This window comes from Epargyreus clarus, unplaced genomic scaffold (assembly GCF_041222505.1).
Source record: "Epargyreus clarus isolate Ecla_fem2 unplaced genomic scaffold, WU_Ecla_fem_2.2 ptg000005l, whole genome shotgun sequence".
Classification (NCBI taxonomy): Eukaryota; Metazoa; Arthropoda; class Insecta; order Lepidoptera; family Hesperiidae; genus Epargyreus; species Epargyreus clarus.
Window position 1 is genome coordinate 1300572 of NW_027332213.1, and position 22849 is coordinate 1323420.

A 22849-nucleotide genomic window follows, 5' to 3' on the forward strand; every position below is an offset into this window, starting at 1 on the left:
TAGTCGGAAACAGTATTAGAACATTCAAGAGTACTTTTTACATCAGGAAAAAACACTACCGAAATATATAAAAGGCTTTTAAGAAGTAATAATAGCATTAATATGCAGAGGACGCTTTTTTCTAGCGTGAAACAGTTCAAAGTTTTCTTTGGAAGGTTGTTGATGACTCCTGACTTACATAGGAGTGGCAACACGCTTGAGGTAGAAGGGCTACAGTGATCCCTTATCATCAGATGGACTGCATGTTTGTTTGCCTTAATAAAAATTGACTACTAACCCAGATCTCTCCAGTTGTGGGGAGAGACCTGTACCCAGCCGTGAGACATGAAAATGGGTGCTGGAGATTTAATATTTTTAATTATTGTCAACTAGTTTTTGCTCGCGGCTTCGCCCGCATTTAAAAGAAAATAATATAACATACTAACATGCATAAAAGTAAAAATTCGTACCTTCAACTTTGCTAAAGATCATCACTTGATCAAATGCATAGTTTACAATTCAATCCTTACTAATATCGATTAAAATAATCGATGTTTTGGGTCCAAAGAGAGATCCTCCGATTAATCTATCTTAGATCGCCATCCCTAGTTCCCGTGGGATTTCCGGGATAAAAACTATCCAATGTCCTTTCTCGGGTCTAAGACTATCTTTGTACAAAATTTCATTAAAATCGGTTCAGTGGTTTGGGCGTGAAGAAGAGACAACCAGACAGACAGAGTTACTTTCGGATTTATAATATTAGTAAGGATGTGATTGGTTTACCGTCTGTAATTAGCTTCTGACCGTAAATTTCATATGATACATTATGTTACATGTCTATATTATATCAATAACAATAGCTAATAACTTGAAAATATATAAGGAACATTTTGAAGGGCAGTACTCAAAAATTCCAACACCGTTTACAACCAATGATCTCTTTCCATTTTTACAAAAATATCGCACCATGATATGGTATTAAAAATAGATGACATGACCAAATATACTCTTATCAGATACGCGCAGGTAGAGGGCCTCTTTCCTGTCACGCAGGTCTGCACCGTTCGGATCTGGTGATCAGGTCTCCCTCTCGTATGCATGCCTCTCGTATTCTACCGTTTCATAAATATTTCAGGTGATATAAACTACACAGTTAGCACTGTTAATTCACGGGCCCGCGTGACAAGAAACAGGCCCAAATGGTTGTATGCTCATCTCAGGAGCACTCACCTGCTCCTTTATATAAGTGTCCCAATCACTTCTGAATTCATAATGAAGATATTATATGTGTTTAGATTGATTGTTGGTTAAAGGTCAATGCCAGATTTACTACCACTCAATGACAAAACACATATTAAGTCGCATTTCAATTATGTGTGGTCGTTGTTTCACGTCCATGTTTCATCCAGTCACAAATAATGTATTTTATACACGTATGAAGTAGTTCACAGTTGTATCTAGACACATATAATACCTCAAGTCGACAAATAGCTGCTTTACACCTATTAGTAATCAATCTATCCAATTTTATCTACCAAAAATCAAAATTTGACAATGTCTATTACGTAAAAATCGACAAATTTCGATCTGTAGTACTTAAAATAGGAAAGATTGACTATTAACAGAACGGATTCGTCAAACAGTACGATGTTCACGCGAGCGCGGAGGCGGGCAGCGAGCTGTGCTTGGGCTTGGCCTTGTGCACGAACACCTTGATGCAGCCGCTGAAGTCCGCGCTCACCAGCACGTGCCCCGTCTGCGAGGACGACACCATGCCGCTCTCTGCCGGCTTCTGGACAGATGTAACGTGACCCGTAAGTTGTGGGCATTTGTTAGGGGGTACAGGTCAATGCAATATGAACGATCGGAAATAGTCGCTTTGTAAGTAATTTCTTTGTAATGTCGCCTGTCGTGGCTGGCTGGGTCATTTTTAGTGTATGTTGGGTACGGGTCAACGAATATAAACGATCGGATATAGGTATTTATGAAGAAAAAGAGCAATTGTAAAGTGGTGTATTATTATGATACTTTTAAAATGCAACAAGCCTACCTTTTCTTTATAGCTTTATAGAGGCCAATGTCAACTTATGATGGCATATAATGTGCCAGGGTTTTCAGGTATACTAGAACATCATATTCGTGTCTACTAATGGCTAGTACAATGCTGTGTTTTTATTAGAGAAATATAAGAAAAAGAAGATGTGCTAAAACCATAATAGTTTACAACATGTTTAAGTGTGAATGTTGTTACATGTAAAAAAAATACTTCTAGTAACGATTAAATATATTAAGCAGTTAATTCAAAACAGACATATAATAGTACATTACAATACGAGGACGAAAAATTTTTTTCTGACAAGTGTGAGTTTGCAGGCCGAGCCGCAGGCGAGGACTGCAATCACACGAGTGCGTAAAACGTCCATTTACGCACGCCGTGATATAAAGCTACATTTTAATTTTTCTTCAAGATCACTTTCATTGTTTACATACTGCTAAGATTTCTAGAAAATGAAATGAAATCGAAAATATCCTTTAAATTAAAATGAAAACAAAAATGAGTATAAAACCGATAATATACCATTAATAAAATTAGTCAAAATGTGTAACTCACCACTTCATCCTTCTCATCCGGTCCGCGGTATGCCAACCTATCCTCTCTCTCCGCGATCATCCTGATCAAGTGATCCGGATTGGGCGCGAACACTGCACAAGTTACAACCGCCGCGTGTGCTTTGATCCCCTCCCAGAAGTCGTTCCTGTCGCGCCGCACCGACGTGAACTTTGAGTAGTCGTGGCAAGTCTTCCAGATGTATATGCACTGGTTCTCTGAACCGCTCACGATGTACTTGCCTGTGGATAGATAATTATGTTCGAGGAACCGTAACGGATCGTGACGGTTCCGGTTTTCGAAACAGATCGAACGTAGTCTGATATTTAACAGAAAACGTTGAAGTTCTTTACTCAAATTCTTTAATTTTTAAGATAACGCGATCCTCCCTGTATATCGGATTGAATGAAAATTGAATGTGCAGAAGTCGATTAAATATATTTTTTTTTAAAGATAAAACAGATTTTTAAGATAGTATGGGATTAATATCAAGACCCGATTTGCGAATCCGATTGGCGTAAAGGATTGCAAAATCAAATGCGATGGATAAATAAAATGAATTTTCAACAGAGAAGTGAAAAATAGGTATTTGAATGTATTTCTACGATCATAACGATATGAGACTTAATCTGATCTGCAAATCGGATTGAATACGAATCACAGTATGGATCAATCTATACTTACCATCATGCGAGAAGGACGCCTTAATCTGACTCGAAACATTCACATATCCCTTGTATTTGCACGAGAGATTCAAATCACGTAGATCGTACAACCGGATGCGGCTATCGTTTGACGTCACGAGGATCTTATCATCGTTCGGCATTGGCTCGATACCGCTTATCTTCCGTCCGGTAGAATTCTTCCCCCGTGTGGATCGCACGTCGATCTGAGTATGGTATTTTAATTGGTCGGTGGTGTAGAAGATGCAGCGGCCGTCGTAAGTGCCGACGACGGCAAATTTGCCGTTCTGGCAGAAATTTGCCGCGGTTATTAACTTCGTTTTGCCGTCCACCTCGTTCCACACTGCGACCTGAATCATTCAAAAAACCAAAATAATTATTTTATGTGCATGATAAATTACGAGTAAATTACATAGACATTGCTTACAACTTTTAACAAAAGAGTATCAGATTTAATAATAAATTCACGAAAGCATGTCCCAAAAAAATGAAATTTGTCCACATATAATGTTTGCGTAGCAACATAACAGTTGAACGCCTTAGCAATCAAATATACAGTAAACATTAAAATATTTTTCCTTGAAAGTAAACTGTAAACTCAATTTCGAGAAATGTATGTTTAGTTATTTAGTTTTTTTTTACTATTGAAGCGTAATTCACGACATTTGACGACATGTTTTCGTTCCTCAATTTTGAGACTAATGTACCATTAAAGTATATAAAAGTACCTGACTAAAGCGTTCAACCTACTACGACTAAAGCGAACCAACTTTTTACAAACTGTCTCCTGTGTTAAGAGTCCATTAACTTACTTGAACCCGTTAGTCTACTTTCAAGAATTTTTTTTTAGAAACGGTCTTGTGTCTATTAAATTACTAAATTTACGACCCATCAGTCGAACTGACCTTCTTATCAGGAATGTTCCACAGCCGGAGTTTTCCATCAAGACTGCCTGAGAGGAAGTATCGGTCATCCCGCGGGTGGAACACGATGGCCGTCACGAAGTCGATGTGTTGGAAGCAGCAGAGACACTCGCCGCGGGATATGTGCCATAATCTAAGAACAATTGATAATTTATGTTAGTTCAGATATTAAAGTTATTTCGGATAGATGCATGTATGTATCATGATTACGGTGAAATACATTGTAGTGGCTTTCGCGGAATTAAAATCAGCGAATTTTTCCTCGACTTTCCGTTCATCGAGTGTCTAACGAAGCACTGACATACTGAGTTTGTTTACAAAGATTCTAGTCACTTTTTCGGTGTAGGATTTTTAGAGCGAATCAAAGGAATATGCATCTGTAGTCTATACACATGCGAGGCGATTACATGCTTGTAATGACGAGCATGTATACGCCTCATGTATACGCCACGGCAATATATTTATAATATATATCATTATTATTATAATATATATCATTATTAAATGATTAGGCGAGTTATTTGGCTGATTGCTCCCGAGTAATTAAATATTGCATAGGTGTTGTTTTTATTATTAATGTATATCGAATTCAGTGCTGCGACGAAAGTCGCTCTAAATGCACCTCACCTGACAGTCTTGTCCATGGAGCTGGAGAGTATAAAGTAGTTCTTGGACCACGATACGTCGAGTAGGTCGGAGGTGTGCCCTGAGTACACGTAGAAGGGCTTCGGGCAGAAGGGCGCGGCGGGCCCGGGCGGCTGCTCCGGGCTCGGCGGCGGCGCCAGCGACGCGAGCGACTCTTGTGACGGCGTGGGGGATGATTTCTGCTCCGCGTTGTATTTCGTTCGTAGCTCCTGGGAATATAAAACGATTTTTAATAGGTACTTCTTTCTTATTTTTATAAAGGGTGTTTTTTATTAAAGACAAATGTATATAGATTTACTTTGAAAACTTCGAGTGTTTCTTTGAATTGGAATCACATTTAACTTTCTAAACTAATGAAATGAAACAAAAATAAATAAAAATAAATTATAAAATTACGTATGTAGTAAAACCGATATAAAAACGCAAATGTACGAATATAAATACCTATACCTATAAAAAACTCTTGACTGTATATTAATCGGTACGTAACAAAAATAACAAGCAGTAACGCCGCCGATTATTGTATCGATTCGCTCGCGCCTTCACGTACTTCGTCACCGCGAGTCGCGATTGCTCGTTCTACCGTTCGCCGCGCCAGTCTCCTTTACGCCACCGTCATGAATACACGCTTATTTTATGCAAGTACCTACCATGACTCATTCGAGTCTTCGACCTTAGTTAGTACAAAATACGAATGAAAGGCACACTTTCAGACCTTCTAGACTAAAAAAAAACTTTATTTGTATTAATTTCATTTATTTCAAAATTATATAAAAATCAGAGTAAACTGATATTAGGATATGCGTCCCTAATGACTCAGACTTGCAGTGGCACTGACGTGGTATTGTGAACTTGCAGCACCACACCGCGCCCGAGCGCCCCGAGCCCGTCTCCTGACACACGACGTTACCTGGAACATGGGGTACGCGTCCCGGGTGACCCAGACGCGCAGCAGGCGGTCCTGGCCCGCCGTGGCCAGCAGCCGCCCGCACACGCTGAACTTGCAGCACCACACCGCGCCCGAGCGCCCCGAGCCCGTCTCCTGACACACGACGTTACCTGGAACATGGGGTACGCGTCCCGGGTGACCCAGACGCGCAGCAGGCGGTCCTGGCCCGCCGTGGCCAGCAGCCGCCCGCACACGCTGAACTTGCAGCACCACACCGCGCCCGAGCGCCCCGAGCCCGTCTCCTGACACACGACGTTACCTGGAACATGGGGTACGCGTCCCGGGTGACCCAGACGCGCAGCAGGCGGTCCTGGCCCGCCGTGGCCAGCAGCCGCCCGCACACGCTGAACTTGCAGCACCACACCGCGCCCGAGCGCCCCGAGCCCGTCTCCTGACACACGACGTTACCTGGAACATGGGGTACGCGTCCCGGGTGACCCAGACGCGCAGCAGGCGGTCCTGGCCCGCCGTGGCCAGCAGCCGCCCGCACACGCTGAACTTGCAGCACCACACCGCGCCCGAGCGCCCCGAGCCCGTCTCCTGACACACGACGTTACCTGGAACATGGGGTACGCGTCCCGGGTGACCCAGACGCGCAGCAGGCGGTCCTGGCCCGCCGTGGCCAGCAGCCGCCCGCACACGCTGAACTTGCAGCACCACACCGCGCCCGAGCGCCCCGAGCCCGTCTCCTGACACACGACGTTACCTGGAACATGGGGTACGCGTCCCGGGTGACCCAGACGCGCAGCAGGCGGTCCTGGCCCGCCGTGGCCAGCAGCCGCCCGCACACGCTGAACTTGCAGCACCACACCGCGCCCGAGCGCCCCGAGCCCGTCTCCTGACACACGACGTTACCTGGAACATGGGGTACGCGTCCCGGGTGACCCAGACGCGCAGCAGGCGGTCCTGGCCCGCCGTGGCCAGCAGCCGCCCGCACACGCTGAACTTGCAGCACCACACCGCGCCCGAGCGCCCCGAGCCCGTCTCCTGACACACGACGTTACCTGGAACATGGGGTACGCGTCCCGGGTGACCCAGACGCGCAGCAGGCGGTCCTGGCCCGCCGTGGCCAGCAGCCGCCCGCACACGCTGAACTTGCAGCACCACACCGCGCCCGAGCGCCCCGAGCCCGTCTCCTGACACACGACGTTACCTGGAACATGGGGTACGCGTCCCGGGTGACCCAGACGCGCAGCAGGCGGTCCTGGCCCGCCGTGGCCAGCAGCCGCCCGCACACGCTGAACTTGCAGCACCACACCGCGCCCGAGCGCCCCGAGCCCGTCTCCTGACACACGACGTTACCTGGAACATGGGGTACGCGTCCCGGGTGACCCAGACGCGCAGCAGGCGGTCCTGGCCCGCCGTGGCCAGCAGCCGCCCGCACACGCTGAACTTGCAGCACCACACCGCGCCCGAGCGCCCCGAGCCCGTCTCCTGACACACGACGTTACCTGGAACATGGGGTACGCGTCCCGGGTGACCCAGACGCGCAGCAGGCGGTCCTGGCCCGCCGTGGCCAGCAGCCGCCCGCACACGCTGAACTTGCAGCACCACACCGCGCCCGAGCGCCCCGAGCCCGTCTCCTGACACACGACGTTACCTGGAACATGGGGTACGCGTCCCGGGTGACCCAGACGCGCAGCAGGCGGTCCTGGCCCGCCGTGGCCAGCAGCCGCCCGCACACGCTGAACTTGCAGCACCACACCGCGCCCGAGTGCCCCGAGCCCATTTCCTGTGACCATAGAACACACAATGTCACTTCCTCCTATTATAATAATAACATCGTCACATTATCATCTCGTCGAAAGTCAAATTGTCGTAACATCATATCGTCATCAACTCCTCAAATCGACTATGAAATGACAATATCACTTCATCATTACATCAATCCGTTTTTGTCATAATGAAACAATGGTAATTTATCACATCGTCACTCTATATAATGCTATAGAGTAACATCGTCATAACGTCACAGCGTCAAATTCTCTAAACGTCACATCGCCATAAAGTCTATTTGTTGCCTCGTCCAATAGACATATTGTCATTTCATCATAACATAAACTCGTCACTTCCTCAAAACGAAACATTGTCAATTCGTCATATCGTCACCGTGATATTGTCACGTCTCCTTGTCACATGATCATGTCGTAACATCATTGTACTGTCGAGTTATACATAGCTATATTATTTTTTCGCTTTATTGTTATTACATAATATTGTATTACCATTTAAAAATTTATAAAATATAGATAATCGTCATCCAAAATCCCCACTTGTATACACATTTATTATTAAATTAATATAATTAGTTACAATACCTTACGAACCCCACTCACCTGAACATATCGAACACACCCGTCAAAGTCATACGGGCCCTTATGGGAATTTGACGCTTTCAATTTGATATTATGTTCGCCGCGCACATCGTCCGCTATATCAGCTACATCTTCTTTATGTCTAGCGTGTGACACTTCTTGGGCGAGCGACTTCGCGGCATCAACCGTCTTTTTCACTGTTGTGCCGAAGAAACGTTTCAATCTGGGGATGGTAGGGTCATTGTACTGATGGTCGAAATAAATAACCTAACCTAACCTAACCTAACAAATGTCATGTAGAAGTTTCATTCTATTTACTCAGAAATATGATTATATTGCAACCCTTATATTTAAGATGTAACTAACAAAATATTGAAGATATTGTAGGCTAATATAATAAAATAGGGAAATATCATAAAATACTAAATTTCGTAACAAAATTTGGCGTAACAATTTTACCACGCGTTCATTTCATACGATAAAAAAAACTTTGTTTTAAACTAAAAATATGTAACTATTATAGATAAGGACTATCTTATTTTTTATTAGAAATATATGTTTTAAATATAATGAGATACATAAAAATGATATATCAAAAAGGCTGTTAATGAACAAATCAAATTAAAAAAATGAGAACTTGAAATACATAATAGAATTATATTTTTCATATAAAACCTGATCAAGCATTACTTACGTAAGGCCTGTTATACACCAAAGCGGAGATAATTTAAGCGTAGAGATATTTCGTAAATAACCAATACAATATATTCATATGAGCGAAGCAAAGAGTAAAGAGCATAACGATATTCTATCGGTTATTTACGAGACATCGCACCTCTGCTTTGGTGGATACTGGGCCTATAAGCTATAAAATACGAAGTATAATAATGACCTATTAAAATACATGTAAGCTTCAAAAATCACGCGACAAATACATAAAAATCATATTATTATCAACTTCAAAATTGAATATAAAAATCAAACGCAAAATACACACAATTAAAAATTCGAATGCTTCTGAAGAATGAATAATGTTAATCAGTGATTGGAAGCAAAAATAAAACTTCATGAAGCTTAAAACACAATACACCTCGCAGCTTCACCTGACGTTAATGTTGTCTTGCGAATGGGACTTCACTAGTTCGGCGAGCTTTAGTCTGAATCCACAAAATAATATCATATTTTAATGTGAATGAATAAAAACATGCATTTAGATTTTTTAAATTTAAGTTACATGATAAGACTTTCTTAAGTTAAAATAACAATTTAAAGAAAACTATGTTTGATTTTTTTACCTGACTAGCCTAAAATGTATCAAAATTAATATTGACAATTATATTGTAACATGTGTAATGTGTATCGTATGTGACATTTTTTAATTATGTGTGGTGTTCGGGAGTATATAGATATATAGATAATTAATAAAAAACGATATAATATATGTTCTCTTATTCATTTAGATGTTTTTTGGAAATTAAACTTATCAGTATTCTTACAATGATCATCAATTTTTTGAACAAAAAGTACCCTAAGATGTAGTTCATAAAATAAGCCACGTTAATATACACACTCTCCACAATATGGAGATTCTCTCAAGATGAATGTTATTACTTTTTTATTATTTTACGTATAACAATAACAGGGACATAAATTTAATAGTGGATCCTATATATTACTTATATTTAGTTCATTTTATTATGACACAAAATCAAGTATCAATAAAACGTACTAAAGAAATATATATGTAGAAATATACTAACTTTTCAGTCTTCCTCTTAATACCGGTGGTCTGTCTGTCCGTGGCTTCCCGCTTGGTCTCTTTAGTCTCGTCCTCTGCGCCGCCAGTACATACACTTTCGCTTTCTTCGTCCGTTTCTCTGTACATATAACAGGATATTTATTATTTTGTATACGTCCAATAATGGTCAATAAAAGTATAATATTAACTATTTTATTGGTCCTTTATAATAACTGAAATATACGAGTATAAGTTTTCTTAAATTTCGAGATATTTTTTTAAATATAATATAAATTTATCAAATATATTGATTGATTGAACAAAAGAAAAATTGGCATTGACTCTTATAATTTAACCACAATATTTAATTTCATACAATAATTGTGTATTTAAAATAAATACTATACTAAAAGCATTTTACCAATACGATACATTTACAACATAGCATTATACATCACATGACGATACGGTTTACATCAACACAACATAGGAAACGAAAAACGTATACCAACAACATTTGCTTATTTAATTTTATTATTAATTTGTAATAATGATTAATGACTATAGTACATATTAAATTTGGGTATAAGCAGTTTTACTTATTTTTTTTAAACTACTTATATAGCGAAATACTAGCAATTTATAACGTACAAGATATTTTCTAAGGTTATTTTAGGAAAAAAAATATACGGCTTTACTCTGTATAGGCCTATGGGAGCATTTACAAATTATCAAGCAAGACACATGTACAAAAGCCGTAATTTCTATACAGTTGTATATATTTCTAGCGTGTAATTATTTAATAATATTATATTATTATGAATTCATTTATAAAAGTTCAATTTACTTATTAATTGTATATATTGAACTATATTTAATAAATCATGGGGCGAATGTTTTAACTGTGCGAGGATGATTAAATTTGAAACTATAATGGGAATAGTGAAATATACTCGAAGAAGTTACGGGTACCATTTTCATGAATACTTAAAGTGTTTTTACAATTAAAAAAGGCATGTGTACGTACGTAAGAATTTAAACTAAAAATTATTATACAAGACAAAAATTTCTGCATACGTAAGTTGTGTTTATTAATAAAAGGCATAGATTAGTAACGATTATTCACTCCTAACAAGAAAACGTAACCAGTTTTGACCATTGAAATTGTCACTGTGATCTATTTTCATGTTTGAAAAATATTAAAAAATTGTGGTTTTAGATCATTTACGAATGAAACGATATTTTTTCGCACTATATCTGCGATTTCGTGTTTTTGCACCACTTAACTGCGCATGTCAGCATTGTTCTGCGTAAATTACATCATGACAGCAAGATTAAATGTGTGACAGAATTGTCGGCCGTTTCAGCCATTTAATGGCTTCCTTCAATTACAAGGCGGTGAGATATTTATACTTATCTATGACTTGGCCACGACCAAAACTGACGCTGTTACTGTTTTAGGGGGTGCGCACCTCACACACTTTATGGTACGTGGCAACGAAATTACTAACGTTGGTATTAGGGATGCGCACCACATTGTGATACTTCTATCTATACTAATATTATAAAGAGGAAAACTTTGTTTGTTTGTTTGTTTGATTGTAATGAATAGGCTCAAAAACTACTGGACCGATTTTAAAAAATCTTTCACCATTCGAAAGCTGCATTATCCACGAGGAACATAGGCTATATTTTATATGAAATATATTTGAAAAAAGATTTTGAGGCGGTAAAAGTTTGCCGGGTCAGCTAGTCTATGATAAAAGGTACCAAGCGCTGATAACGAATAACAATGCAGCAAGCAAGCAATAGTGTGATGTCACCTCGCGCGCAGGCTGAGCGCGGACGCGGCGCAGCGCAGCGACAGCCGCGCGCGCCACGCCCGCCGCGCACCCGCCCCGCTACAACCCCGCCATTTTTATCTATCTATACGCTTCTTGAAGTAAAACTTCTTTACGCACACTTCAGTTAGGCAGGAAACTGGTGACGAGTGCGATACGAAAAGAGCGAACGGGCGACGCGAATGGAAGTTGAGAGGGAGATATAAGTTAGATAGATAAGTAAGAGAGGGAGTTATGTTTCTATATTTAAATATTTGTCGAAATACATGTAGTTTTATATGTATATTCACGTTTAAGTATATTATACATATATAGTCGTCACAATTTAATAGGCCCATTTTGACACATGCCATCCTAATGTCATAAATTTTTTGAGCTAACCTTGTATGAACGATAACACGTAATTGGAAAGTCACATACTTCTAAACATACAATTACGAAATAATTTATTAACAAGAATAATTGGTAGAATTTATTAATTTTATTACACATTTTATTTCAATTAAGATTTGTCCAAAAACCAATTTATCCTACATCAAAAAGTATCATAGGGCGTCGTTGCAATGTTATATGAGTCGGATAATTTAGCAGTTTACGACAATTTATGGCTACAGCTTGCGGCTTCAAACCATACGGAAGAAACCATAATCGATTAACTTTCAATAATCGAAACTTAAAATTACCAATAATTATTTTTTATCGCTTTTACATCATAGCAACAATAAAATAACCGAAACTTTGTTCCTTAGTGAATGTTAAAATGAAAAAAAAAAATACAGGTTACGATAGCACGGAAATGCTTTATTTAATATTTTGAAAATGATTAATTTTTTTAAATTACGAAATAATTTATTTTCTTTTCTATTTTTTATTAAATCTTAAGATGATTTAGAAAAATAGTAAACAAATATTCTGTTTACAAACTATTAAGTTATCTATACAGTACGATATGGAGTTGTAATCAATTTGTAGTAAAAATCGGTATCTTTGGTTATCGATTTGTGTTGCACATGCTTGGTGCCGTAGCGATGGCATGTGTCAAAATGGGCCTATTAAATTGTGACGACTATTGCTGGAGTTAAAGAAGTTTTACTTCAGTCGTGTAGTCTAAAGTACACTCGTATTTTTTATTAAGTCAACCAGCATCAAATTAGTTTCTCCGAAACACAAAAACTGAATAACGCTCAAGATTCGTTGCTACAAGTAAAAAACATACACCGTGCTATTATTTACCATTATTAAATACATCTAAATCAAACATACAAAATACAAAATAATAGGATTAATAGTCCCTCAAACAATAAAATTGACCATTTCTATAACAAATATTTTATTTTTACCTTAACCAGTCCAATTATAATAGTACTATAATTTAATAAAAACCCTCAACACTGAAATTATACAAATTATTAAGAACTTATGTTAAATTACATAAAAATTTCACGAGTGCGATATCAACCAATGCATACTCCCTCCTTTACGATTTGTAATACATAAATTGCAAAAGCACAAAAAATGTCATGACATTTAACTAATCCAGTGAAATACGCTACTTAGCATGCATATCTATTTATAGCATGCTAATACAAGTGAATGTTATGTTCATAACATAATTTTCCCATGATCTTTTCTTGAAAAAGCCTTTTTTAATAAGATATATACAACCCATAGTCAATATTGCTTATTAATTTTTATTCATAATTTACGTTTTTTTGGCGAACGTAAATCGCTATTAAATTATTTAGTTATAGTTGGGCCATTACGAACGTGCTACTTGAGTCATAAATCATTTTTATAAGATGTAAAGAGAGAACATTTTGGACACCTAATTATGAATCAAACTATAGTTCTGTACAGTGATAAATAAAATCATTGGCCAGCACACTGCTATAGTATATTATGAATGAATGACCTAATCTCTCATTCATTCATATTAACAATAACAAGACAAGTGTTACCTGGTGTTGTCGTCGTCGATGGTGCGGCCGATGTACTCGGAGGTAAGCCGCATGATCTGCAGGCTCAGCGGGTTAATGCATTGGGGTAGCTTGTGCTCAGCCACGCTGAGGGGCATTCGCTCACCTGACGAGACAATATCAGGTAAGTTAGTAAAACTTTGTCTTTTTGCAAAATATGCATAAGTTTGCTTACGTATATTAAAAAAACTTTAGACGGGTAATTTAAAAAAAATGCCTCACAAAAGCCTGTTATTCAATCTACATTTTGTCTGCGCGGTGGACTATCGACTCATCGTTTATAGAATCCCTCATTTAGTAAGATTACCTGAGAATACTATTGGGTAGTAGAACAATAATAGGTTTCACAGGTTAGTATGTTTTCCTAGGGACGAAAATATGTCACTTTATACACTCACTACAGATGCTTTAATTATAGTTTAGTAAAATTTTGTCTAACTATTGAAATTTGTGTAGATGCGACCTTTGTGTTCTATATGCTGATATTATTATTAATTCAGAACTTTATCTATAGAAGCGGTTTTGCGTGCGCACCACCGGATGCTCACAGTCTGGCGTATGTGTAGAGGTGTACGCACCGGTGTCGAGGTTGAGCACGGTGACCTGCTCGAGGATCTCGATGTCGGACAGCTGGTGGCCCGACGACGAGCGCGTGCGCAGCGCCGGCCCGCCCTGCGGGGAGTCGCCCGCCGACCGCCGCCGCGCGCGACCGCTCTCCGAACGTCTGGAATGCAAATATATTATGAGCGAATTTAGCGCAATCTATTCTGGAATACAAACATATTATATGAATTATGTTGACGCAATCTATCTGCAATTCAGACTTTAGAAATCCAACGCGCCGTTGCAACTCACAGCGTCGGAAAAAGTATAAAGCGTGGCACTGTAAAATGGGTTTGTGTTTTCAGTCAAAGGCTTTAAGGGTCCATTGATTACTCGTCCTCGGCCGGGCCGGCCCCCGCACCGTACACACGCGCGGCACGCACCTGGTCGCGGAGCCGAGGCTGGCGGTGCCGGAGGCGGCGGCGCGGCCCTCGCTGTGCGTGCGCGAGCCACCGCGCGCGCGCTCGTCCTCGCTCACCGCCGCCGCGCCGCCGCTCGGGCCGGGCCCCGGACGCGCCGCCGGCGTACCTGTACACACACATTGGTTTGATGGTGAGTCTACCGCCACAGTCCAGTCCGAATTAGTAGACTTCAAACACTTTTGAGAACTTATTTTTTTACTTCTCAGGGGACAGGAAAACCTACAACAACACAGAAAAACATGGGCTTTCTTACGATATTTTTCTTTACCATTTAAACAATTGATTATTAATTTTAATGTGTAACATAATATTACAAAAAAATGAGAGATGCGTGCTTAAAATTTGAATCTGGGACCACCCGAATGTTTCTAACCACTAGGCTTCTTCACTTCACACTTTTTTTTCCAATTTAATGGTCATGACAAAATACATATCCCCATTCCATCCCACAACCAACCAACCTTTGAACCACTCCAGCGACGCGGCCTTGCCGTCGAGCGCGGCGTGTGGGGCGTGCGCGGTGTGCGGCGCGGGCGCGGGCGCGGGCGTGCCGCCGCGCGACGCGCCGCGCTCGTTCGCGCGGGACTCGTGCACCGGCAGCGACATGTCCGCTGAAATACGTATTTTATCTAAATAATAAAATCTATACTAATATTACAAAGAGGAAAACTTTGCTTGTTTGTTTGATTGTAATGAATAGGCTCAAAAACTACTGGACCGATTTTAAAAATTATTTCACCATTCGAAAGCTACATTATCCACGAGTACCACAGGCTATATTTTATATGATATATATTTGATAAATAGATTTTGAGTCGGTACAAGGTTTGCCGGGTCAGCTAGTAATATAATATAGACAGACGTGTATACATTTTGTACAGACCACCTTATCTTAAGTGCTAACTCTTAGTTATAGCAATGATTTATTATACATTTATTTAATACACTTTTATTGCTAGCAAATATTGTAGGCAAACTTAACAAAAACTATGTATGTAATTCATTTTATATTTAATTATGAATATCCTTTGTTTTTATTATTAATATCAACCACTTCACACATCTGATCATTTTAGACTTTAGGAGTACTTTGAAATATTTTTTAATAATTTCTTCAAACTAACTCACCATATCTCGCCTGTGATAATTCTAATGAATCTTGGAATTCTCTCGTCAAGGACTCGATAGTGCTGGCCGGACTTGGCAACGCCATCGTTTGGTTCAATGTGCTCGACAGTAAAGGCTGAAATATAAAATGAAAATAAATCACTATCAAAATAAAATGTCGATTTTTTTATAAACAATATCTTTCACGTGCAGTCAATTTTTTTAATAAACAATATCTTTCACGTGCAGTCACACTTTCGATTTTTTTATTTTACTTTTTTTATTATTACTTTCAAACGATATAAAATGTAAGGGTATGGTAAATGCGTACGCCCTGCAAGTGGCATTAGTTTTAGCCCCTAGGATCAAGAAGAATTTTCCGTCTGGAACGCAAGTTGAAATTACCGCCTAATACGTAGGAGGAACTTGCCGGGAGGCAACAGGCTTGATTTGCCGCCACAATATTTATATTCTTTTAATCAATATTATTACTAAAAATTCATTGATATATTGTAATTTGAATAATAAATATACCTCAACCAATAACGAGTCGAGCTGTGGTTTCTCCGGCCGTCGCACGCTGTATCGTATCTCGTCGGTGTCCGTGGTGCAGATGCTCAGGTTGTCACCGTCCGTTGTAGATAATGATTGGGAGCCGTGGAGTTTATCTGTAATAAGATCAAGATTCATGGCTTTATTATTAAATTCATGAATAAATTACAATGAAATATGAAGTGGCTTAGTGATATATATGTTACTATAATTATGTACATATACTAATCATTTGTATATTGTATGTTCTAAATAATACTACATTTAATAAGATAAATTATAGAAATGTAATATATGAGATGACTTTTTAATTTATATGTAAGTAGACAGGTAATTTTATGCTAGCAACTGGTCCTCCTATTGGCAACTTCCTTGACCAGTGGCGTAGTATGTTTTAGATGGGCCTTGTTTTAAAAACTGTTGCACCCACCAGGAAATTCTTCAATTTTTGTCTTATTTTTGAAGTGATATTTTCTTTAGCACTTTTTTGATAAATTTGTGAATAACATTTAATACACACAGGGCCGCGTATCATAGATATGGCTAATACGGTGGTAACTACGGCCATGTCCTTGATGAAAGTCTACGAATCCGCACTTGGCTGAATGTTCTAATTCTTCTTCCTCTGGGAGGAGACCAGTGCCCAGCAATGAGACAGTATTGCGTCAAGGTCGACGGCCTAATCATTTTTCCTCTTGAAGGAGACCTTTGCCCAGCATACAGATGCGTTACTGCGTTGACACCAACAAATCAGTCAAACAACAATCAAGGCACTAACTGCGCTTCTTCTTCCTGGGCGGCGCGACGGGCCCGGCGGGCGGCGCGGCGCGGCCGCTGACGGCGACGATGGCGCCGCCGCCGCGCGCCTGCTTCAGGCTGTTCGCCTTCGTGCTCGCGATCACGTCCGGCTCCGCCATCGCCAGCACTGCGCACAACGAGGATTAACTAACAACCACAGATAACTATACATATCTCCGCATTGTAATTAAAATTAAATTAAGAAGCCATAAACGGCTGACAATTCTGTCAGTCATTTAATGGCTGTTCCGGTGTAATTTACGCGGAAAAATGCCAGCATGCGCATTTAAGTGACATTTGAATGCCAATGCCATTTGAAATACAGTAATTGTTTAACCCAAAATAATTGTTTCTACCTAAACAAAATATCAAATTAGAACGCATTAACACTATTTTTATATAAGAAAATATTTTTTTAGCTTTATATCTATACCATTTATTAAAAATACATACCATTCTGATTTCGGTTATCACTGGCCAACGGATCATCGGATAGAGTTGACGGTTCTCTAGAAGACGCCGACGGCATGGGCGCCGCTTCCCGTATGTTTGCTAAAACAAAAAAAAAACATGAAACTATTTAATGATAATATTACAAGTTGATCCCTCATAAAAATATTTGATTACATTCATTATTATCATCGGATTACTTTCCCATTATGCAGAAATGTCTCAAAAAAAGAAAAATTTAAAAAGTATTATAGTACACTAATAATTTGAATGGACTATTCGAGTTTGAAAAACGATTAATAACTGCATTTGACTATATTAATGTATTTTTATTATTGTCGATTAATATAATGTTATTTAAATAAATCAAATACATGCACATAATAAATTCAAATGTTTTCTTACGGTGAGATTCAGCAGCGCCGCTAAGAATCCTCCCAATTCTTCCCAAAGATGTCATGCTTTGCAGACTCATTGTATCGTGGGATATGATTCTGTAACATAAAATATTCTATGTTACATTATAATTTAATAAAATTCATTATAATATTTTAACTTTGCTTAACATTAAGAAATTTCCATAATTTAACTATTCATTAACATTTATATTTTTTTCATTAGTGGTATTTAAAAAAATATTTATCCGCAATATAGAATAATAATACTATAGGCAAAATGCCACGCTATAACCTAAAAAATAATTCAATTTAACAAACTTACATTTGGAATGCTTACAAGAATTATGCAATGTGACAATAAAATAAAATGGTTTTTATAAAAAAGATATTATACCATTATAAGATATTTAAAAAATAATAAACAAAACATACACAAATGAAATTATCATTAAAAAAAAACCTTATAAAACTGTTAATAGACATAGACAACAACAAAAAACAGGTACTAGAATATTCTTATAAATTTTAGAAATCACTTATTTTTATAAAAAAAAAATGCATATTAATATATTAATCGGTTTATAAGTAAATATTTTTATATAAAAAATATTTGTCAGAAGTGGGATTCGAACCCACGCCCACAGAAGTGGACTGCGACCTGAACGCAGCGCCTTAGACCGCTCGGCCATCCTGACATATAGAACAGTGACGAAATAGCGCATTAGTCGAGTACTTATAAACAACATATAATTGACACAAAGATATCACGATTTTTTTAATATAGCCTTGAACTTTGAAAAAACATTAAAATCGTATTGTACATATAGGGTTTATTTTACAATATTTTAAAATAATACTGTCATCATTGTCATAATATTTCTGTTCCACTGCTGGGCATGGGCCTCTTCTTATTGCGAAAGAATTTTTTTATAAATTACATACATACTTATTAGAGATGCGCCGAATATTCGTTTGGTATTCGGGAATTCGGCGTATTCGGCATCTTTTTTGCTTTTTGTATTCGGCCGAATATTCGGTTCGGTAAAGGTTAAACCGAATATTATTTGGTATTCGGTTTTTCGGTGAAACCACTATTAGGCACATCTCTAATACTCATGCATTCATTCTCATTTAAAAAAATAAATATCACATAGGTCTTACTACAACTTTGCACAATGACACTGGTTTAAAGAAAAAACAGTCCCAAATTTTGTACAGATTTTCTATTATTTTATCTTGAATGGCAATGAAATCCCATACATATAGACTCACTTGAATGGATGCTCCAGTGCATAGCTGTGATGGTCGGAGGAGACCCCAGCATCAGGCTCATCCTCCTCCTCAGTCTGCATGCAGCGCCGCAACTCCTGGAATTTCCTGCGTCCCTGGACCACCTGAAACATATACATATGTGTGTCTTAGCTAGAATTTACGCTGATAAATTGATGTAGCTACAGTAAATATCCCCTTTTCAATATCATTTTAATCATTTAGTAATAATACCTTTGGCTAATAGAATTTTATTTAGAAACACTCTTTATTTCTCAAACAAAATGCATTTTGCTCATGCACTTGGAGACGCTAATTTAAAGCTCCTGGGAAAGTAGCTTTATCCTGCAATTCATTCCAGTATTTTATTCAGAAGCTAGACCAGATTGTATCGAAGTAGTATTTGAATATCTTGCAATCATCCATGATGAATAATTAATTAGTAAAGAAATATGTAACTCCATTAAAAATGATGTAATTTTTATAAAATCAATGTAATATAATAGAAGATACATAGATGCATAATAAATCTTGACTATATAATTCAGATTTATTATGCAAGTATATATTATTTAAATGTTGGTATGAAGATGAATGCTATTGCATATTCAATAGTGTTATGTGATTGAAATTCTTATAATAATGTGGTTGATTTCACATTCCTTAGCATAATATATTTGTAACATATATTGACACTATTTGGAGATTACTGCCAGACATACTTAACCTCTCGTGGATGGGTCCTGTACCTTCTGACTTTACAGTGTTTGCACTTCATTTGGTATTTAGTTTATTTATAGACACATGCTCCAATTTTATACTTTTCAAAGGCTTCTTCCAAGACGTGTGTCTATTTTTTTATGAATATGAACTGGCTTATTTATTCAATGGCATTATGGCATAAATGGCATGGCCCTTCTCTTTTATTAATTTTTATTCACAGTTCTCAAAAAATATATTTTATCTAATATTGATTATCTATTATAGATAATATATTACATTGATTTTGTACTCTTACATTCTGTTCTGGTTGTAAATTCCAGATTTTTTGATCTTTAATGTTTGAAATTATATACATTAATTAAGCAAATTAAAGCATGTAGCTTTACAGTGAAGGAAAAAATTGTAACAACTATCTAACAACATATATTTTTCACGATTTTCTAGAAAAATTATAAGTGAGTCTATATACATTAAGACAGCATGACGGTGACATAAGCCTTTATTTTGCGAGAGGACTCATGATCAAAAACAATAATAAGTTGAGATGATAATTTTTTAGTATAACATTACTATTGTATGTACTTACATTTTTAACACTGTTCCTGTCATCTTGTGCAGGTGGGGCCTCGGTGACCACTGTAGGAACAGCTGTGGGCTGGACTGCATCACCATTCTTGGTAACTAATGTTTTGTCCTTGTCTATTGAGTGTGTGCTCTCTGTCAGACTTAAGCTCTTGCATATTGAAGATCGTCTGCAATTTAATCATAGTAACATAATAAAGGGTGTGAATATTGTAAGTAATGGATATAACTTGTGTAAATAATGGATATAAATATGATTGGAAAAGGATTCTAAAATGTAAAGTTGCTACTGCATTGCACTCAGTCACTTCGTCGTCCACTCTATCGTCCACTCATTACACTCAGTAAAATAAAATTGTCAAGGATTATTAAATTCATGTATTTGGAAATAGTTATTTTGTTATATGGAAGCAACAAACTTCTTCTGAGTGGCTGTAGTGCTACCACCTTGGTCATGTGATACCAACTCTAAACAGAACTTAACAAGAACTTCAAACCAGAAGTAAAGATACACCAACACATATATATTTTGCCCCATGTTAGTTTATTCTCACACATAATATTTTTATTTTTTATATTACACAACTTCTTCTAATACTTAAATAGGCAGTAGTAAAATAAATAATGACCATACATAACACATACTTATACCTAAAAGAGCAAAATATTTTGGCACATTATTTTAAAACAAGTTTATGCAACAAAAACTATTTAGAGATAAGAGAAAATTGGTTCTTAACCTACTAATTATGTGTTATGATGATGGTGATATGAGATGACACTTAATGAATAAGAAAGAATGTTCTCATTATTGTATTTTTTGTACTATTTTCCTACATCATATAACAATGAGTAAAATATAAAAAATATGGAGGATATTAACTGTAGGTATATATTATTTACCTTAATGATGACTAATTTATTATGAAATTTTTAGTCTTCACACTGAATCATAACTTTTAATGTTACATATTTAAATGCAAATTTTTGTTATCAAATAAATAACATTAAAAATACTTATTGTAACAAAATTGATAATTACTACAATAATTGTCTTTTTTATATTTAGCAATACAATTTAATATTAAAATAGTTATATTAATATTTATTTCATAATAGAGTCATTAAAGTAATGAAGTGGTGCCAAATTATACTTGCTCTCTGATAAAAACAACAAACTAAAACAGATTGAACATAAAATGTTAGGTAAGGTATTTACGATGGCATGTCAATTCATATATTGCGATACATCTAAGGCAAATTAGTTCCCCCTGAGTGGAAACGGTCATTAGGACTCCCTATCTACTCGCCAAGGCCGTCTATATACAAGAAACATCTGTTTTGGGCCCAAAGAATACTCCTACAAAAACATACTCCAATACTACTTTAAATAAACTATGCACACTTTTAAATACTACTCATTCGTTGGCCGACTATTAAAAAACAAATATAGCAAGTGTATGCTCGAATAAAACGTTCAAAAAAGAAAATTACTCACTTAGAACCCTTTACGGGCGTAAACTCCTCAGCGTCGTAAAACTCCTCGGAATCGCTGCTATCACCCATGACAACTCAACATATGTAGCAAATTCACTGAGAATATTCACGATGGCGATATTTACATCATAGAATAGAGTTATTTACAAATGAAAGTTTAGAACAAACGCTCTTTCAACCATTTTAGACAATTTGACACTTGACTTGTCAATTTGACACTTCACAGCTGTCATTGGCACTGGCAGTAGAATGACAGTAAAGATCATTTTTAATAGTTTTAAGAATCTGAATTCTCTCTTTTCGGCAAAACTAAATACAATAACATTATAATAATTTTAATGGACCATATTATTAAACAGCTTATATTGTTGATTAACTTATATTTTTTGAGCAATTACATAGTACTTTTAAGTTATCTGGAAAAAATAAACGCACTTATTTTAAAACGAACTTTATGCTATATTATCCTAACAGGCGCTTTAGTTTAAGGGTTCCATAGATTTACTTCGAAAAACAGTTCTTATATTTTTATCTCATGATTATTTTTATATCTATCGTTAAAATATGAAACGTTATTTAGTAGTATTTTATATAAGGCCTGTCATGTTTATGAACAAAACATTTTTAAGGGGCTGATATATACCTATATATTTTATAAAAGTATTGTACATTTTATTAGTTCAATACCACTACACAGCAAATATACGAGTACCATAGAGTATTATTATATACAGGGTAAAATATACTATGATACTGTTATTGCCGCTCCTATATAGCAAAGAAAAGATTAA

General features: G+C 37.5%; 1 protein-coding gene and 1 non-coding gene across 2 annotated transcripts; both read right to left on the reverse strand.

Annotated features, from left to right (window-relative positions):
• Positions 1–283: 283 nt before the first annotated feature.
• On the reverse strand, positions 284–22269 carry LOC140757826 (WD repeat-containing protein 44). The gene is made up of 21 exons (XM_073093696.1): positions 22060–22269; positions 20566–20731; positions 19260–19381; positions 17995–18083; positions 17593–17691; positions 17120–17266; positions 16324–16457; positions 15811–15925; positions 15144–15293; positions 14644–14788; positions 14236–14381; positions 13640–13763; positions 9863–9979; positions 9206–9259; positions 8124–8325; positions 7388–7519; positions 4821–5047; positions 4176–4326; positions 3272–3620; positions 2591–2829; positions 284–1771 (listed from the first exon to the last, which is right to left on the reverse strand). Exons 1-21 carry the CDS (start codon positions 22125–22127, stop codon positions 1631–1633), a joined length of 3117 nt encoding a protein of 1038 aa, XP_072949797.1. The 5' UTR covers positions 22128–22269; the 3' UTR covers positions 284–1630.
• TRNAL-CAG (transfer RNA leucine (anticodon CAG)) lies at positions 18599–18682 on the reverse strand. The gene has a single exon. It is a non-coding gene; the product is annotated as a tRNA-Leu (tRNA).
• Positions 22270–22849: the final 580 nt, after the last annotated feature.

What these genes read in the sequence shown, in the direction of transcription:
- LOC140757826 (XM_073093696.1), bottom strand. Translation starts at nt 22,127, where the DNA reads ATGGGTGATAGCAGCGATTCCGAGGAGTTTTACGACGCTGAGGAGTTT. An exon ending in ATTAAGAGGAAGACTGAAAA is followed by an intron (nt 9,260 to 9,862) that starts GTTAGTATATTT and finishes TTGTGGATTCAG; the next exon opens with ACTAAAGCTCGCCGAACTAG. An exon ending in GGTGTGTTCGATATGTTCAG is followed by an intron (nt 7,520 to 8,123) that starts GTGAGTGGGGTT and finishes CTATGGTCACAG; the next exon opens with GAAATGGGCTCGGGGCACTC.